This window comes from Micropterus dolomieu, linkage group LG04, assembly GCF_021292245.1.
Source record: "Micropterus dolomieu isolate WLL.071019.BEF.003 ecotype Adirondacks linkage group LG04, ASM2129224v1, whole genome shotgun sequence".
NCBI lineage: Eukaryota > Metazoa > Chordata > Actinopteri > Centrarchiformes > Centrarchidae > Micropterus > Micropterus dolomieu.
The window spans coordinates 32,373,854-32,391,913 of NC_060153.1; the positions used below are offsets into that span (position 1 = coordinate 32,373,854).

Below are 18,060 nucleotides of genomic sequence, written 5' to 3' on the forward strand. Positions count from 1 at the left end.
TGTCTACGCCTACGCCTGTCTATGCCTGTCTACGCCTGTCTACGCCTGTCTACGCCTACACCTGTCTACGCCTGTCTATGCCTGTCTATGCATGTCTACGCCTGTCTACGCCTGCCTACGCCTGTCTATGCCTGTCTGCGCCTACGCCTGTCTATGCCTGTCTACGCCTGTCTACGCCTACGCCTGTCTATGCCTGTCTGCGCCTGTCTACGCCTACGCCTGTCTATGCCTGTCTACGCCTGTCTACGCCTGTCTACGCCTACACCTGTCTACGCCTGTCTATGCCTGTCTATGCCTGTCTACGCCTGTCTACGCCTACGCCTGTCTACGCCTGTCTGCGCCTGTCTACGCCTACGCCTGTCTATGCCTGTCTGCGCCTGTCTACGCCTACGCCTGTCTATTCCTGTCTACGCCTGTCTACGCCTACGCATTCTTAAAGAGCAGGTATATCCAGGGCTTTAGAGGGCAGCGCCGCTACGAAATACAACTGACTGAAGAGATGCAAGACGGAGTGCTGACATCACACGTTGCTGAAATTGCTGCCCTAAAAGACTCTTCAAAACCAATGTTCATACAGACGTCATCACTCGAAAGTAATGCCTTCTGAGGCACCTGTCCGTTACGGCAGCGAGGCAACTATTCTGTTTCAAACAGAGCCAAAGCTGTGAAAATATTTTACACGTAGCGTACACTTAAACTGATGTGTTACTTCTGTCCACAGTACATTGCTTAGTGCTGTCTGTATAGAAATTATATTGCTTAAGTATCACTTGTGTTTCCCAACTCAGCTGCTGAATGTTGTATTTAAGTTATTTTACTAGTTAACAATAAAACTTGTCACCCACGTGGTGATCTCTTGTTTAGTACACCTGGCCAACAATCACAGGTATTCGATGGCGCTCATTCAGTCTTTTTCTGTCGCTGTATTTACGGCATCATTCATTCATTTATTAATTGTTCATTGTTGTAGTCATTGCATTTATTCACTATTTGTGTGTTTAGTAGTTGTTAGTTGTGTGTGTAGTAATAAATCTTCCTTTTATAAAGAAGTTGTTTACGTGCTTTGTGTGTATGAACTATTGTTTCCCCTCTTTTAAGTGTGGTGAATTTAATGCAAGTTATTTAGCATTAATATTGATTAATTATGATTGCCGAAGTTGAGTGCAACATGAAGCAACTGCCAATTAATGTGTTTATGATGCAAAATGTTGGCGAGTCCCTTAGAGCCTTTAATGATCGTTCCATATGTTTGATGCTGCCTTCATTAAGTAGCGTTAACGCAACAGACATCACAGGATAAATGTGAACAAACCAATATATTGGTTAATCATTTACTGAATTAATAAAACTCAACTCATTATAAAACAATATTTTATCATTTATTTCAACATGTTTATTTCATAGCAGCATTTCTTCCAAAGACTCTTTTATTCCATGTCACTTCAAAAGGTTTTTAAATAAAATCTTCTATTATGAATAAAAGTAAACTCCAGTAAAACCCCCTTACTATGAAAACCAGAATGGCAAAACTATATTTCATGATACTACGTATACTGTTTATTTATTAGAGCTTTATTTTTTAATCAACTTAAATCATATAAATAACTATAAAGTTTTAACCTATTTATCCATATATTTTTTACCTGTATTGTTCCTATTTTGATCAAATGTTATGAAATGTTTAAAAAGACTGCATAGGTATGCACAGTATATGCACAGCTCAGCCCCAATGTCTTTCACTTTAAACCATTTAGTAAATGTTAAAAAAGGGTACACAGCACAGAGCGTTATGCACAACCATATTTGTTTATTATCAGATTATTGCAAGCAGGTTTCTAGCTGTATAGAAGAACAGAACAAAAGTAGAAATGAAGTGAGAACCACGGTTTAACATCGGAAATGACGTGAAAACTTTTGATCCTGTGGGTATCCATCGCTCTTCTGTACAGTTCGCTCAAAAGCACATACACACACAGTGTGTGGAATGATCTGTCCAATAAATATTCATACCTGCATCACATACCACTTTTTAAGTTACAACAGCGTAATGAAATGTACATGTACACACACAGAGGATACATGTGAGGAGGAACCGAGGTCAAAGGATGAAAGCTGTGCAGTTTGTTGGGCAAGATGCACACATATATTTACAAAACAGTGGTAACACAGATTAAAATAAAGCACCATCTAGCTTTTGCCTGGTGTCTTACTGCAAAGTGCTCCAAACGTAAGTGCAAAAGACTTTAAGTTCCCCAGAGCAACATACATCACTCTCTCACGCACACACACACTCATTCACACACTCATTCAGGTCAACTGCTATAAAAACTGTAGGAAGAAAATCATCTTTATTCATTTTAGAAATAGTCCCCATGTAGCTACTGTTAATCAATTAAATAGAATCAAAAACAGCGTTTTTTCATATGGTTATGTAGCTACAGCCACACTGTCATTTTCTGTTCACTCCATACAGAACCTGGTCTTAACAGTGCAGCGGCCTGCAGAGTGGCTCTACCAGCGCCGCCATGCGAGTCAAAAGCTTTTTTTTTTTTTTATGGGAGGGACAATGCTTTACAAAATGTTCTTCCGCCACCGTTACCAAAAAAGTACTGTACATATTAAAGGTTATCCCTCGTTTATTATAATTTTGGGTCTTATTTTTTGCAGTTTTGGCTAAATATAACAAAAGTAACAGCAGGAAGTCAGACTGTAAACTGTGACACGTGTTTATAATGGACAGTTTTTTACAGTCCATGTCTTTTTTCCCTACCAGTCAGTTTGACTAACCTGTGTGTTGCCACATGTGACGTCTTTATAGTGTCACCGTGTCCACAGATCTCAGCATTTAACTTGTCAGTAATGTTGTTATTAGTGACTACGACCATAACTGCGAAAATAAGACCCGAGTTGTAATAAAAAAAAAGTCTGTTTAAATGTGTTTAATCAGTCACATGTTGTGTGAAACCAGCACAGTTGAGTGCAGACTGAGTTCCCTGTGGCGTGGTTCAGTGCATCACTGTGAGCCTGTTTGGATCAGCACCATTTCAGCGGCAGTAATGTGTTGTTTAACCACTTTGTTTGAACCCTAGCTGTTTCTGCCTGCTTTAGCCACTTTACACCAGCACGTTCTTCACTATCATAGTGATTTGTTGGGCTTAATCCTCCCGCCCACCAGCTGGCTCTCTAATCACCAGCTACTACTGGATGCTGCAACTGCACAGAATTAAGGACGCATCTCAGACGCTGGGGTCATTTATGGGTTCTCAGTAGTGGCACAGCAACATTTAGTGCTGCTAAGTTTCTCTACTGACATTTAGTGCTGGTGCATGACAAGTTCAAAACCAGATCCCCTCCGTGCAGGTTATGTCTGGGCCCCCGGGAGGGAGCGGCCAGGCTCACATGGCACAGAGGGCCCAGACACTACTAGTCCATTTGCGCTGCGACGCAGTAGAGCTTTGGTCGCTGTGCCGGGGGTTGTTGATGAGGAAGCGCCGCCACCCGTTATGGTACCATTGAGGTTCCGGTAGGGCCGCTGCCGTGGTAACGAAGCCCTTCGGTAGGGCGCAGAGGGGAAACTCAGACCCACCAGACAGCAGCCCGGACAGGACATTACCTCATCCTGCTCAGAGGGACCGCCAGGGTCAGAGGACAGAACGCGGGCTCCACTGTAACCGTTAGCCCGCCCTCCTCCACCCCACTGTACCTGATGGCCAATCACGTGAGCTGAGCTGTTGTTGTTGTCCAGTCGTGGCAAAGGAGGCAAGGAGGGCGGTCCGTTGGAGATGGGCAGTCTCCAGCCATTAGTGCGTAAGGAGGAGGAGGAAGTGGAGGTAAGCAGGGGTCTTCCAGCTGTAGAGTCCAAGATTCCCTCTGCTGACTCTGGAGACTTGGTACAGTCCATGGGTTCTGTTGGACAAACACTCTCCTCCTCCTCCTCCTCCTCCTCCTCCTCCACTAACCGCTCCAGAGAAACCATCTCCAGCTCCACAGGAAGACCCAAATCCTCTCCTATCCCGTCCTCCTCTCGCTTCTCACTCATCTCCACGTGTTCTGTCTGCAGCCTCTCGTGCAGCTTTGCCGTCACCCCTGTCTTCTTCCTCACGCCGCCCTCCACATCATCCCAAGTCCCATCTTTAATCACTGCCACTCTGACGTCCTCGTCCTTTTCCTCCTCCTTCCCCTCCGTGTCCCTTGGCAGGGCTGCAGTCCGGCTGAGCTCCGGGGTACAGGGTAGGGACTGGCATCTCCTTGGCGGCGCTCGTGACCCCAGCATCCCCCTGAGAAGGTGCGGCGGGGAGGCACACGGGTCACAAAGTGCCGGGAGGGTGAAGGTCAGGGAGATGACAGACTTGCTGGGTGTGTCTAAGAGTTTGCACCGCCCCCCGTTCAGGTCTTGTCTTAGAGAGAAGGGGTTGACCCGTGCAGGGGTCCCAAGGAGAGGAGGGGTCAGGGTTGCCGGGGGTATCATGTCCGACTGGCTCCTCGCCAAGCCTTGGCGTTGCTGGCTGCGGTCACCGGGATGACACGGAGAGCTGCGCCGCCGATACGGGCTGACGTCCACCGTCACTGGCTCTGAGCAAGGGAAGGAGGGAAGACGTGAGTGAGGTGGAAAATTATGAATTACGGCTGAACAAATAGGTTAATCGGGTAAATTAACCTTTTTATTTGCTACTTTTTAAATGTATAATAATTTCTCTACATTATACAAATAAACTTGCGGCGCCGCGCCTTGCTAATCTGAATATTGACCTTGATCTATTTTATCCCCATGAAGGATTTCACCCCCATCCCTCCTCCAACACTACGCTGACGCTTTAGATCAAAGATGGGGTCAGAGTAATCAAGAAAAAGACAATCGAGCCCTGCGTGAGCAACCAAACTGACACTGCTGTAAAAAAACAAACACTCATAGAAGGAATTTTTTTCAATCTTTTTACCGAGTGCAATGGGATTCTCTCTGTCTTCTTCTCTCTCCATGCCCTCCAGTGTCAAAACAATGTCAGAGAACGGGGGGCGACCCTCTGCACTCATCTGAAAACAACACAAGCATCAATGAAACACAACATGCTGTCAACAAAGACACACATAGCCTCACAGAGTCCGTGATGGGCTATGACAAGTTAGACAGTCGGCGTGTACTTACATTACAGCAGGTGACAGCGAGGCTAAAGAAAGCAGCGGGACAATCCCCAACCATGTTCTCAAAAGCATCCACGTCCAGACCAAAGTCCTACACACACAGTGTCACAAATATTAATAAATATTAAGGTAGGCAGTTTATTTGAGAAACATTTTTTGTGTCAATGAACCCAGCGCTCTGACTGTATTTCAATCGGTCCAAATTGTTAGTTCGTCCAACGCTGCCTACTCTAGCTTTAAATAAAAATCACTGCGTATGTAAGTAAGTAAATAATTATACCATTTTAACAGTTTAACACACACACACAACAGCGACCTGTGGCAGACTCCTACCTCTGTCCTGGGTAAGAAGTCAGGGTCAGCTTCGATGCGGGCGATAATCTCACACAGGATGATGCCGTACGCGAACACATCCACCTGAGCAGAGGAGCGGAAGTGAGTCACTTCAGTTCTGAACCTTTTTGGGTACCAACACTACTAGTTTTGGGTTAATGCTGCAGGTACTATTTACAATACTCTCAGAGTTGAACTAATTTCAGGTTCAGCATGAATGTGTAACAACAATATTGCCAAAGCATCATACAAACTACATAAGAACAATCAACCCCATACATTTCATTAAACAAGTAATTAAAGTGTAAAGCAATTAAAGCGTGTGTGTGTTTGTGTTAGAAAAATTTAAATATATTAAAAACTGAAATATAAATAAATAAAACAGTATGCGTGTGTGTGTTAAAAAAAATAAAATAAATAAATAAAACTGTTAGTGTGTGTATGTAAAAAAAATTAATTAAAATATAATAAAAATTAAAATAAAAAAATAGTGTGTGTGTGTTAAAAAATAAAAATACATTAAAAATAAGGTAAATAAATAAAACAGTAATTGTGTGTATTTGTGTTAGTAAAATTAAAATATATTAAAAATTAAAATAAAACAAATAAAACTGTAAGTGTGTTTGTGTGTGTTAAAAAAAAAAAAAATATAATAAACATTAAAATAAAATAAATAAATAAAACAGTAAGAGTGTGTGTTTGTGTTAGAAAAATTTAAATATATTAAAAATTTAAATTAAATAAATAACAGTATGTGTGTGTGTGTTAAAAAAAATAAAACTATATTAAAATAAAATAAATAAATAAAACTGTAAGTGTGTGTTTGTGTGTGTTAAAAAAATAAATTAAAATGAAAATAAAATAAATAAATAAAACAGTAAGCGTGTCTGTGTTAAAAAATAAAACTATATTTTCTGTGGTGCAGTTTTTAAACAGGATTTTATGTCACATGTCATTAACATCAGACCTACTTTCCATCGTCAGCAAACTGTTTATAAAATACTGTGACAGTACGTTTGTTTGCTTATAAGATGATGATGAAGACAACAAAAACAAGGCATTAGAGTTATGTAATTTCTCACAGGAGAAGTTCTGTGTTTAGCTTTTGATTTACATCAAGAGATACTGCTGTTATATATATGTAAGTTTGCTAATTAGCTAACATTAGCCACCACAAGCTACTGGAACCTGAGTGTACTGAAGTGACCAAAGATTGTGTTTTACCTCATCATTAAGCTTTTCATTTGTAATTTCTAAAGTTACATAGTGTTGTAATACTGAACAGTACTCCAGTAGGCGTTTCTGCGAGCTGTGCAGTACCAAAGATGAACAGGGTTACCTTCTCATTGTACAGCTCTCCTCTCAGAACTTCAGGGGCCATCCAGTAGGGGGAGCCCACGATGGCCAGAGGCTGTTTACCCAAACCATCACTGCAATAATGAAAGACTGAATTCATCTCCAGTGCAGTACTTGATTGACGTAGTGCACAAAACACAGTCTGATATAGGCCACACTGACCTTTGACCCCAACCATAAATAACCTCAGTTATTTATACTGGCTTTGTGTTTTACCTGTAATCAGGGATCTTCTCTGCCAAGCCGAAATCTCCTACCACAGCAGTGAACATGCCGTTATCACAGCGAACCAGACAGTTCTGCACAGGACAGCAGGAGGGACATCAGATATGCAAACAAATATTGGTACAAATGCGCCAACTATAAATTTACAAACCACCTCTAAAGTACAGGAACAATTTTCTCCCTGCACTCTATCCACGGCACATAGATTTGGTTTTATTTGTCCAGGTTGTGATCTAATAAATCGTTCTGTAACATGAGGCCTCTGCTCTTAACTGTTGTTCAGGCTACAAAATGTTAGCTGTAAACTTTCCATTGCGCCTTGAGCATCATCTAACAGCTGGACTTGCTGACAAGGTTACATCAGCGCTGGGAACCTACTCCGACGCTGAAGACTAAACAGCTCAAGTATTGTGATTACGTTCCATCGCTTCCCTATTTTGCCTTTCCTACGTGAAGTGGAGGAAATGTCAAGTTGGAGCTTTACAGGGCGTTTGGAGTTCCTTAAGTTTTGAAAGTAGCAGCAGTACTATGTACAGTTTATGAAGGCGTTGAGTGGTTAGCTTCCCAGCCCTGGTGAACATAGCTGATGAAGCCCTCAGGATCTATACTATGCATCTTATATGCTTTACCTTGGAGGTGAGGTCTCTGTGAAATATGCCCTTGCTGTGCAGGTACTGCAGCCCGAGGGCAATATCCAGAGACAGACCGATCCTGACGCCCCACGACAGGTACAGATCACCGTCCAGCAGCTGCTCCAGGTTTCCTCCGTTTATATACTACAGAAAGAGGGAGATCGGCCAGCCGTTAGTACCTATTTCGGAATATTCTCTATATATTATTCAAGATGGCGCAGCAGATGGTTGAATCAGTGTGCACACGGTTGTGTTTGTAAATTCAGTGTTCTGCTGCAGCACCCAGCGCCATCTTCCCACAGTAGAGCTCAAGGGAAATAACTCCACTCTTCTCATCTCATACCGGACTTAGAACAATACTGGCTTCCGACTCTTCAGAGCGGATCACGACGCAGAGCTCTAAGGCACAATGAGAGGTGCGAGTATCTGTTTTTACACAGTGGCTGGTGTAACAATGGGACAGCACTGTTCTCCTGAGATCTGGAAACTTTTTCCAGCAAGTGTAATTATTTCTACTTTGTGTTGTTCATACTGGTCATGGCAGGCCAATGAGCAGACTCCTTAGTTATTGTCCACTGTGACTTTAACTAAAGGTAATCTTAGCCACGATCTCCCCAAAAACAGAGAGTTTATTAAATGTCCAACCAGAGAGGAGAATACTTTGGATCCCTGCTACACTATCAGCTGTTCTCCACGCTGCACGGGGACATAATATACAGATACATACGGCTAATTTTCTGTGAAGATTCTCAGTCATCCAGGTCAACAAACACAACATCCCTGTGTTTTTTGCTCCTCTGGAGGGCGTTTTAGTGAAGACCGGCCCAAACGGAGGACTTTAGAGACGATGACGCAGCCGCTCACGGCTCTCTGATTGGGTCTTGCAAAGCAGAAACACGACCGGGTTTTTGACATCATTTTTTTTTTTTAAATAGTCTGTACCGTGCAAATAACACTCATCTGCCAACACTTGTACTGTGCATGTCGCTGTTTACTTTGCAACAACTCCCAGTCTGTCTTCTTCCCCTGTTACATTCAGTAACAGTCCCAGCTCGTTATTGATCCATGCAACAAAAAAACTGGTCTCATGCTTAGTCTGTATTTGTTTATAGTAACTACAGAATAGAAAGTCCCTTGGATGAGGGACGAAACATCTTCCAGTATCTTCAACCAAGTCCAGTTGCCCTTTAACCTTCTTTGGATGCTGCTAATTGGTTGTGAATGCTGAGTCAGGATTCACAGCCTATGTTGTTCTACAAAAACATGTATTTTTACGTTTGTTTTGGCACCTGACTAGTCCCACAGTTTGACGTAGAAACTCCTTTTAAACACCAAACTGTGCAGCTCGATGCTTCTATCCAAAATATTCAAGGTTTTTTTAGGAAGATTTTCCCATGCAAGTGAATGGAGCAAAGTTTCAAATCCTTTTCTTTCCACTTTGGATTGTCATTAGTCGGGCATACTACTACTTTCATACTACAGACTTTATTTAAACTTTAAATTGGTCAGAAGAAGTTCATTTATTAAAGATATAATCAGCTTTTTGATACGTTCTATAGTTTTTTTTCATTGTCACTGTTTTAATTTTCTGCTTTTTTCGGTGTGTATTGTGTGAGGTAGAGTGTGTGACATCATCATCAGAGTGGAGATCCCTTTTCTGAAATATTATGTTTAAATATGCAAATGAGGCAGTATGTAATTAAATATGCGCTAATTTGCATCAATTTCAACAACAAAAATCTGAACACTGGATTAAGTCAGGTGTTTCATTTCATTATACACAAAAGTTTTTACAGAGGGGGTTTTAGATTTCTCGTTTGAATATTTCATAAATCAAAAAATACTGTCAACAGGCATGAAAAAAAACAATTTTCAACCTGTTTTAAGGGATAAAATGTTCCATATTGTTCCATGAATGATATATTAAGAAACCCCACTATAAGAACCTTCAGAATATAATTTGGAGTATGTAAGTGCTACTGAAGTGGAGATTTTTGGCTCAGAGTATGAGGAAAAACTTGTTTTGAGAAAACGGCATGTAAAGATGTGTATCATAGAATTCTACACATTGAAAATCAATATTTACAGATTCAAATCCTTAACAATATCTAACATTTAAAACACATTAGAACTAATAAATGAGTCTGAACAGACACAATTACACAGAAAACACCCGCGGAAAGCTAAACCAGGAAGTGTCACGTGATGCATCTAAACCAATCACGTTGTCAGAAATCGATGCTAGAAATCAGATTTCAAGTTTAGCTTAAATCCGCCTCTGTACTTTCACGATTGGTTGCATGTACAAAGGAAATGACCATATCTGGATCCAACAGCATTGTACAGCAACGGTACCGGGGATCATATGCTGCAGACAGCGTCAGCGACTGGACTTGTTACGGCAGAACGCTAACTTTTAAGCGAAATCCACATACGCACAGAGACAAAACTGAAGTAAACTGAACTACTAAATGTATATTTTAGAAGCACGTTAAGGAAGCAAAGTAGCCCAAAATCTCAACATTTATGTTTCTGTCTGCCGAGTCTCACCTTAAACTCTTCATGCATCATTTTACACCAGAAATGTGGAAAATCTTGTTCGGTTTCCTCACATGGACGGATAGATTTGGCTCGGTGCCCTTCCAAAGGACAAGAGTGACAGGCTATATTGCCGGCCATATAAAACTTCGGTCAAAATTTCTTTATGGGGCCTCAAAAAGACAGGAGCATCAGCTTGTTTCAGACAGAGGCTGAAATGAGAACTTGCATGAAATGCCTGTATAAGATAGAAAACTGCAAAATTATTCAAAGTTTAAGGTTAGCAATCCAGTTTAGCATCAGCCTTCAGCAGCCGGCATTCACACCCCCAATTTCTCCAAAATTCCATTGTCTATTTGACAGCTGCATTTATGATTGTTCTTTACTCATTACAACATGAAATCGTTTGCCATGTCGTGTTTCACTCATTTTATCCTACGAATGTATGAATGACTGAAACAGGGTGATGGAGAAATGGGAAAGGCCAATGAGAATGAAAGAGGGACACTCAAAGTGGAAAAACAAGGAAAACAAAGAAAAGAGATAGTAGTAATGGTTTTACCTCAGTCAGAGCGTGGAGTTGACCTTCGTGCACACAAACCCCAAGAAACCTGGAGGGATGTAAAGAAACCAGATTTTAAAAATTCTGTTGGTCATATTCTAGCCTTTCAAAGCCCCTTCATGGAGCCTAATAATTATAGTCCATGTTGGTCCTGCTGGTGAGAATACTGGGACTCATCTCTCTCTCTCTCCTGGCTGTCGGTGTTTCTCTCCAGACGTTTTGCATCTGGATCCATCGTCCCCGAAGAGATTCAGCCTCTCCTCTCCTGAATGATGCCCCCACATCTGTATTCTTCATATATGTTCCTATCTACTTGTAATTTTGCGATCATAATAGTCCATTCTGTAATTTTGCTCGTGTTTTTTTGCTAGTGTGAAATCTCTTCAGTCATGTTAGTATTAGCTGCATTCAACAGCAGTGTTTCCTCTGGGTCACCGCGTCACAGATGGTGGCTGGAAAATAGTTTTTCGTGGCGTTCTTTGGAAAGAATTAAAGAGTACTGGTAAAGGCATAAACTAGATGTGAATATGCTACTTTGAAAGTAGTCTTTGTGGCAGATTATGTGTAAGGTAATATTTTGCCTTGTTAATCATGATTTTCATTGAATGTCATGAGTAATAATGTATGGTTTTATTGGTAGTAGTAGTATTTTTTGGCAGGCACACACAATAAATACACTATTTCCTTTTATGGTCATTGGTAATTGTACTATTTAGAGTTCCCTACTGGAACTGAAGCAATAATGTATTTTTTCTGCAAAGTAATCTCAATTTTCGGGGCCTAAACATGCTCAAAAACTCACCAAACTCTGCACACACGTCAGGCGGGGCGGAAAGTTTCATATTTTATGGTTTTCGCTCATGGGCGTGGCAAAATGGCTCGCTAGCGCCCCCTACAGAGCAGCTGCCTGCCAAAGTTTCACATACATGTATGAGATTTCTGTGGTACGTGCATCAAGTCCAGTCTCTTGAAGCGATGCCTGACACCCAACAGGAATTTTTTTAGTCCATTTTGGATTTCATTTTTTTGCGATTTACGTTCTTCTAAATCCAGATGATTAAAAGCTGTACAAAAGTTTATTACTCCGTATTTTAATGAACTCCTCCTAGAGAATTAGTCCGATCGTCTTCAAATTTACGCTGTGCAGTCCAATCCCACTGACAATAAAAAGTTGTACAAACGGTGAGTTTTCGTGGAACGGCGTGACCGTGGTGTGGTGTCCAAAATCGATGATTCGCCATGAAACAGGAAGTTGTTGTAACTTCAGTCTACATGCTCACGTCGGCACCAAACTTCACGCGCTTGATAAGAGTCGCGCCCTGAACGCATCTACAAGCCAATATTCACTCGTAGTCATAGGAACAACAGGAAGTGACTACTTTTATGCTGTGATGAACCCCTTCTTGCAGGTTGGTTATATCAACTTCAACCCTTAACACATTGATGATGTCATGTTGTAAAGCGTGCGAGTTTTCATTCGTCGGCGTATCCGTGGCGTAGCGGCAAAGGTCCATGCTACGCTGTGAAACAGGAAGTCGTCGTGACTTCACTTCACCTGCTCAAATCTGTACAAACTTTACGTGCTTGATAACTTTCCCGCCCAAACAGATATTCATTCATAGTGGTAGCGCCACACACTGGCAACAGGAAGTCAGCGCTGTGTGACACTCATCACGTGATTTTCACGAAAACCAGACTAATGTTTACTGACTGCTGAGACAGAAGGTGAATTACAATGAAAGCATACTGACTTGCTTTGCACAGAGGGGATACTCCCTGACAGAGGTACACAACACTGACACTATATTAAGTATATTGATCTAAGTTCACTTGGCAACACAATGCATTACATACACCGACAGTGGAAGTGTGTTTTCAGATACACAATAGTACCTACCTGAGGATATTGGGGTGGCAAAGCCTGTTCATGAGTTGCACTTCTCGTAGCATGTTAGCTTTGTTGCTGGCCAGTGTGTTCATTTTCAGCGCCATCACCTGCCCTGTGATCCGATGCTGCACCTGAAAAACAATCAGAGAAGGTTTCCACTGAGAGAGCAAGTCACACAGAGAGAACCATGAGTAGGGTTGGGCGATGTCTGCAGAATTTCCATCGAGCGATGTCTACAATGAAACATCAGAACCAACAGTTCAGGGTCTTTCTTACCTGTATTTGTAAATATTACAATATATTTCCCGTACTCATGCCTTATATTCAAGAATCTTGAAAAACGATTTCAGACACCCCTAAAACGGACCGTACCATTTCCTAACATTGTTAGTTAGTTGAACGTCTTGTCTGTCTGCATCACTCGCAGCGCAGCTGGTTAATGTCACTTAAAATGAGCTATCTGATGCTAGCTGAGAGCTGAGAGCCCAACCTATTCATTTCATTATAACTATGTCATTTCATATTTATTGTAATTGTCAGCTAACACAGGTGTTTAGGCATGAGCAGTGAAATTGGGGATTAGTTATTGTAGAGATCCACTTTTACATCAATACAGAGTTTATTATTTCATATGAAGTCTTGGCCTTTGTTTTAACTCTAGTAATTTGAAACTTGATGAGAATAAAATCTTTAGTCTTTAGTTCTGTATCAACACTGTGTGGGTCTGTGTTTGAGCACTGAAGCATTTACTTCAGAAAATTATGTTAATTTGCTTAGAACCTTTAATTTGGACAACAGAATTTTGTAAAACTATAACACTGTATGAACACATCATCCTGGCAGTCAATGAAAGTCATTAAAGAGCTCATATTCTGCTTTTTGCCTTTTCCCCTCTCCTTTATTGAGTTATTTACCTTTTTTGTGCATGTAACAGGTTTGCAAAGTGAAGTCCAGCCCAAAGGGAGTTCCCATCTCCCACAGAAAACTCTGAACTGCCTGAAAACAGCTCGTTTGTAATCCAGCCTTTACTTCCCTTTCTTGTGACGTCACAATGAAAATATGTGTCATAACGCTCGCCAAGCGGCGACTCCGACACGCCCTCAGAAACAGCGAGCTGCAGCACACAGCTCTCCTCTCCCTTCCAAACACTAGCTACCCTCCAGGCAGTCAGTGGACATAAAGTTGTTCCTGTGATGTAGAGACAGAGCTCAGTTAAAACTTTATGGATACAGATTAATAACTCACCGCTCTGAAACTCTCGCTCCAGTCCATGTTGCCGAGCCGGTCGGCAACACGGACTGGAGCGAGAGTTTCAGTTTCCGTACGGCTGAACCCGAGCTGTGTTTACTAGCTTTTCAGGACCCGCCCTTCTCTGCTTCTGATTGGCTCGTAGACCTTGACTAGGTGCTGCGCATGTGCAACTCCCAACAAAGATCATGTAGAGACAAGATGTATCACTCCATAGATAAAACGAAGCCTCCAACACAGGCTGAAAAGAGGAGCTGCAGCAATGAGCAGTATGACAAATATATAACCATGGAAACCTGCTCTGGTACAACCTCTAAATAAGATGAGGAACCTGAAAATGAGCATAAAATAACCACTTTAAGTGATAACATTTGTTTCCAGGTTCATTAAAGTAACATAATTTACAGCACTGGGTATAGTATGATATAGGTTTATATATATATATATATAGGTTAGCTGTTATTAATGATTTCTTTAATTCTGGAAAGTCTAGAAACACCCCGATGGTTTTTGCAGGGCTAGGACTAGGCTAGTTTCCACTTGTTAAAACTGGTTCGACCTGTACACTGTCCAGCAGAAACACAGGGTCACAGAACATGTGAAGCTGCACGTACAGTAGGTCTGTGTGACTAGATGGGTCATTTACTGTAATTTGTGCCTGCAAAGTGTGTGGAGCTGCAAGTGCATGCATCTGTGTCTGTGTGTTGGAGTGCATGTGTGTGTGTGTATTAATAGCATAGCACTAATAGGCTTTCTGGATTTCCCATCACTCTTCATGATCTGCACAAATCCACTGGGCCATACCTGAGGCCTGGCCCGGCAGAGCGAACAGACAAACAGTAGGCAGATTTTAACAGTAATAATAAATCTAACAAACTGTGATTTTGATACTTGATTCTGATTCATTATTACTGATTGGTGCTCACTCAATGAGGATCGGTCCAACAGCAGTGCAGTGGGAAACGATCTTCCTCTGCCTTTTGTTACATCCTACACAGACTAACAGGACTAACTGAGCCAACTGGGCCCAATGTTTCCCACACATAGACTTTACTTGGGCAGGTATATTTAGTGAGCCATTTTAGCAATTTGCAGACACAGTTGTTATCTATTACGTTACAAGTAGCGGACACGGTGGATATTTTACAAGCACGGACCAAGTAAAGCGACAGCGAACACACCAGTGCGGATTCCTTATCCGTTAGCTACCTAAATTCTCCTTAGGTGTGAGTGCGGCTGGTTGTTTGTCTATGTGTGTCCCTGCGATGGACTGGCGACCTATCCAGGATGGACCCCGCCTTTCGCCCGATGTCAGCTGGGATTGGCTCCAGCCCCCCAGCGACCCTGTACGCAGGATAAGCGGTTGACGATGGACAGGTCATCAGGTTTGGATAGTCAGCCAATCATTCATTAAATTATTGCGCAAAAAAAAAAGCTCTACATGGTCATTAGTCTCTGATTTGTTAATGCCAAGTACCAACTTGTCATAATCATGAACATTCGTGCAGAACGACGAGTTCAACATTTCAAAAGTTTGCTGATGGGACGTCACTTTGTGCTGTAAAGTGGTGAAGACATAAGGGCTCAGATTAGGGGCGTGACGGCACATTTGGAGTCACGAGAACAAGACGAGAAGATATTTTAACAGTATTTTGAATAAATATTTGATGCTGAAATATATCAGTGGGGGACTTTGAGCATTAAACACTTAATTTACGGCATTCTGGAGACATTTTCTGCACCAATTTATGGTGCAAATGTCTTTATTTACATGAAGGGAAACATAATTAAGGTTGCAGGTGACAATTCAAAATATAATGGAATATAATTCAGTAATCAGCTTTAGGACAATGAACATTTGTTTCTTCTATTTTTCAGTTGCATTGCATGTTTTCTTATTGTGCATTGTTTCATTTGTTCTTGTTGACGTTTTTCAGAACATTTTTAACAAAAGCTTTCAAAAAGTGAGGGAGACATTCAGATTCTGACCTGTCCCCAGCGTCCCCAGCGTGTAAATGACACCTATCTGTCAATATCTTTAAATGTCCCGCCCCATCCAGGCTGTGATTGGTCGGTTCACGAAAAGTGACACCGATGAGCTACATTCAGCACTTCTCTCTCGTCTTCAGCTTCAGCTCGTCTCTCTGCGCCGACAGAGATTAGCAGGCAGGCGAGAACGGGAACAGGTGAGCGTCACGTAGCGCCCAGAGAACCTGATCTGGAGAGGACCGGCAGTCCCGGTACGCAAGAAAATGTCCCGGTACGTGTAAAATGTCGAGGTGCCGGCCCACTTTAGGCACTGCTTAAAACGCCTCCTCCAGATGCCGCGGCTGCTGCTGTAAACGGAATCGCTGGTGGAAAAATCCAGAAGACAAGTTCTGTGTCTTTTTGGGGACATTATAAAATGTAGGCCTACTACTGATGGAGAAAATCAGCAAAGCAGACAAAAACATGGAGAGAGGGACACAGGGCATGCCGCTGTGTTTAAAAATAAACCTCTTGGAGCCGTACCCTAAACCTAACAGGAAGTCGGCCATTTTTTATCATTTGCAAGAGGTTTCTCTTTAAACTTTAAACTTTTCTTTATGGTCAGAATGGGACAAACACTTGATGCCAAACAGAGGATCACTAAACAAATCTGAGGTGGAACATTCAAAACTATTATCTTTTCAACAAATATGATTAGTTCATCTTTTTTCAGGCCTCTTTTTTTCAACAAAATAAATATTTTTAATAGAAAAATTAAATGCTAATTTGTTCGTGATTCAAATGAATTAAACCAAATATTTATAGAAGATATATTGAACATTTATTATATTGTTATTGAGGAAAATTATTTTGCAATAATTATCATTGTTTTATTGCCCAGCCCTGTTTCAAGGTGAGAGTCTTTACCAGCTAACCAAGTTGTGACAGTATAATAAGTTATAAAACAATGAATTACTCACCACTCTGAAACTCTTGCTCCAGTCTATGTTGCTAAGCTGGTGAGAGGAACATATCCAGCTGAACCGAAGCCGCGTTTACCAGCTTTTCAGGACCAAAATAAATTTCTCCGATACAAAACTTATTTGCAAACGAAACGCGCACTGCAGCGCTGTTTGTCCGTTTTGGGATACTGTAGAAACATGGTGGCGCAGCTGCGGTTATATAGAGAGAAATGTCTCATTCTAAGGTAATAAACGGTTCATCATGTCAGGTCTTTATACACCACCGGGAACATAGTTACGGATCTTATATTGTAATTCTATCAACAGATCCTCAGAAACATTACACACTGGACTTTAAGCACCTGAGTATTAAACCACAGGATGTTCCCAAACGTATTCATAACATTTAAATAATGTACTGAATGTTATAACGACGTTATGGTCGTTAGGACTACCGGAGGCCAAGACTGAAAGGTTACGTTTTTTGTTTAGTTTCCTGGGAAGTGATGAAAGGACAGCCTTGTAAGTGGGAGATAAGTGGTGGCTCTAACGACCGTAACGACTGTCGTTACAGCAACCAGGAACACTAACGAACCAGCGGTATCGATGACCCGGCCAACGACCCCACTGAGGTTAAATAGCTGAGTTTCCCTGCCAGTCAGCCAGAACTGAAGAAGTCCTTTGGATGAGGGACGAAACGTCTTCTAGTACAGGTGCTGGTTATATAATTAGAATATCATCAAAACGTTGATTTATTTCAGTAATTCCATTCAAAAAGTGAAACTTGTATAAAGTATACATTCATTCCACACAGACTGATATATTTCAAGTGTTCATTCCTTTTAATTTTGATGATTATAACTGACAACTAATGAAAACCCCAAAATCAGGATCTCAGAAAATTTGAATATTGTGAAAAGGTTCAATATTGAAGACACCTGGTGCCACACTCTAATCAGCTAATTAACTCAAAACACCTGCAAAGGCCTTTAAATGGTCTCTCAGTCTAGTTCTGTAGGCTACACAATCATGGGGAAGACCGCTGACTCGACAGCTGTCCAAAAGACGACCATTGACACCTTGCACAAGGAGGGCAAGACACAAAAGGTCATTGCTAAAGAGGCTGGCTGTTCACAGAGCTCTGTGTCCAAGCACATTAATAGAGAGGCGAAGGGAAGGAAAAGATGTGGTAGAAAAAAGTGTACAAGC

General features: G+C 41.6%; 1 protein-coding gene across 1 annotated transcript in view; it reads right to left on the reverse strand.

Annotated features, from left to right (window-relative positions):
• Window positions 1-1,787: 1,787 nt before the first annotated feature.
• The window catches only part of LOC123970128 (dual specificity testis-specific protein kinase 2-like), an 18,582-nt gene continuing 2,309 nt past the window's right edge, over window positions 1,788-18,060 (reverse strand). The window contains exons 3-11 of the mRNA XM_046048013.1: window positions 12,683-12,804; window positions 10,786-10,834; window positions 7,683-7,829; window positions 7,045-7,127; window positions 6,812-6,902; window positions 5,473-5,556; window positions 5,144-5,230; window positions 4,938-5,031; window positions 1,788-4,572 (exon numbers count right to left, since the gene is read on the reverse strand). Of these exons, the coding sequence (XP_045903969.1) occupies window positions 3,362-4,572; window positions 4,938-5,031; window positions 5,144-5,230; window positions 5,473-5,556; window positions 6,812-6,902; window positions 7,045-7,127; window positions 7,683-7,829; window positions 10,786-10,834; window positions 12,683-12,804 (1,968 nt within the window). The 3' untranslated portion in view covers window positions 1,788-3,361. The remainder of the gene's footprint in view (window positions 4,573-4,937; window positions 5,032-5,143; window positions 5,231-5,472; window positions 5,557-6,811; window positions 6,903-7,044; window positions 7,128-7,682; window positions 7,830-10,785; window positions 10,835-12,682; window positions 12,805-18,060) is intronic.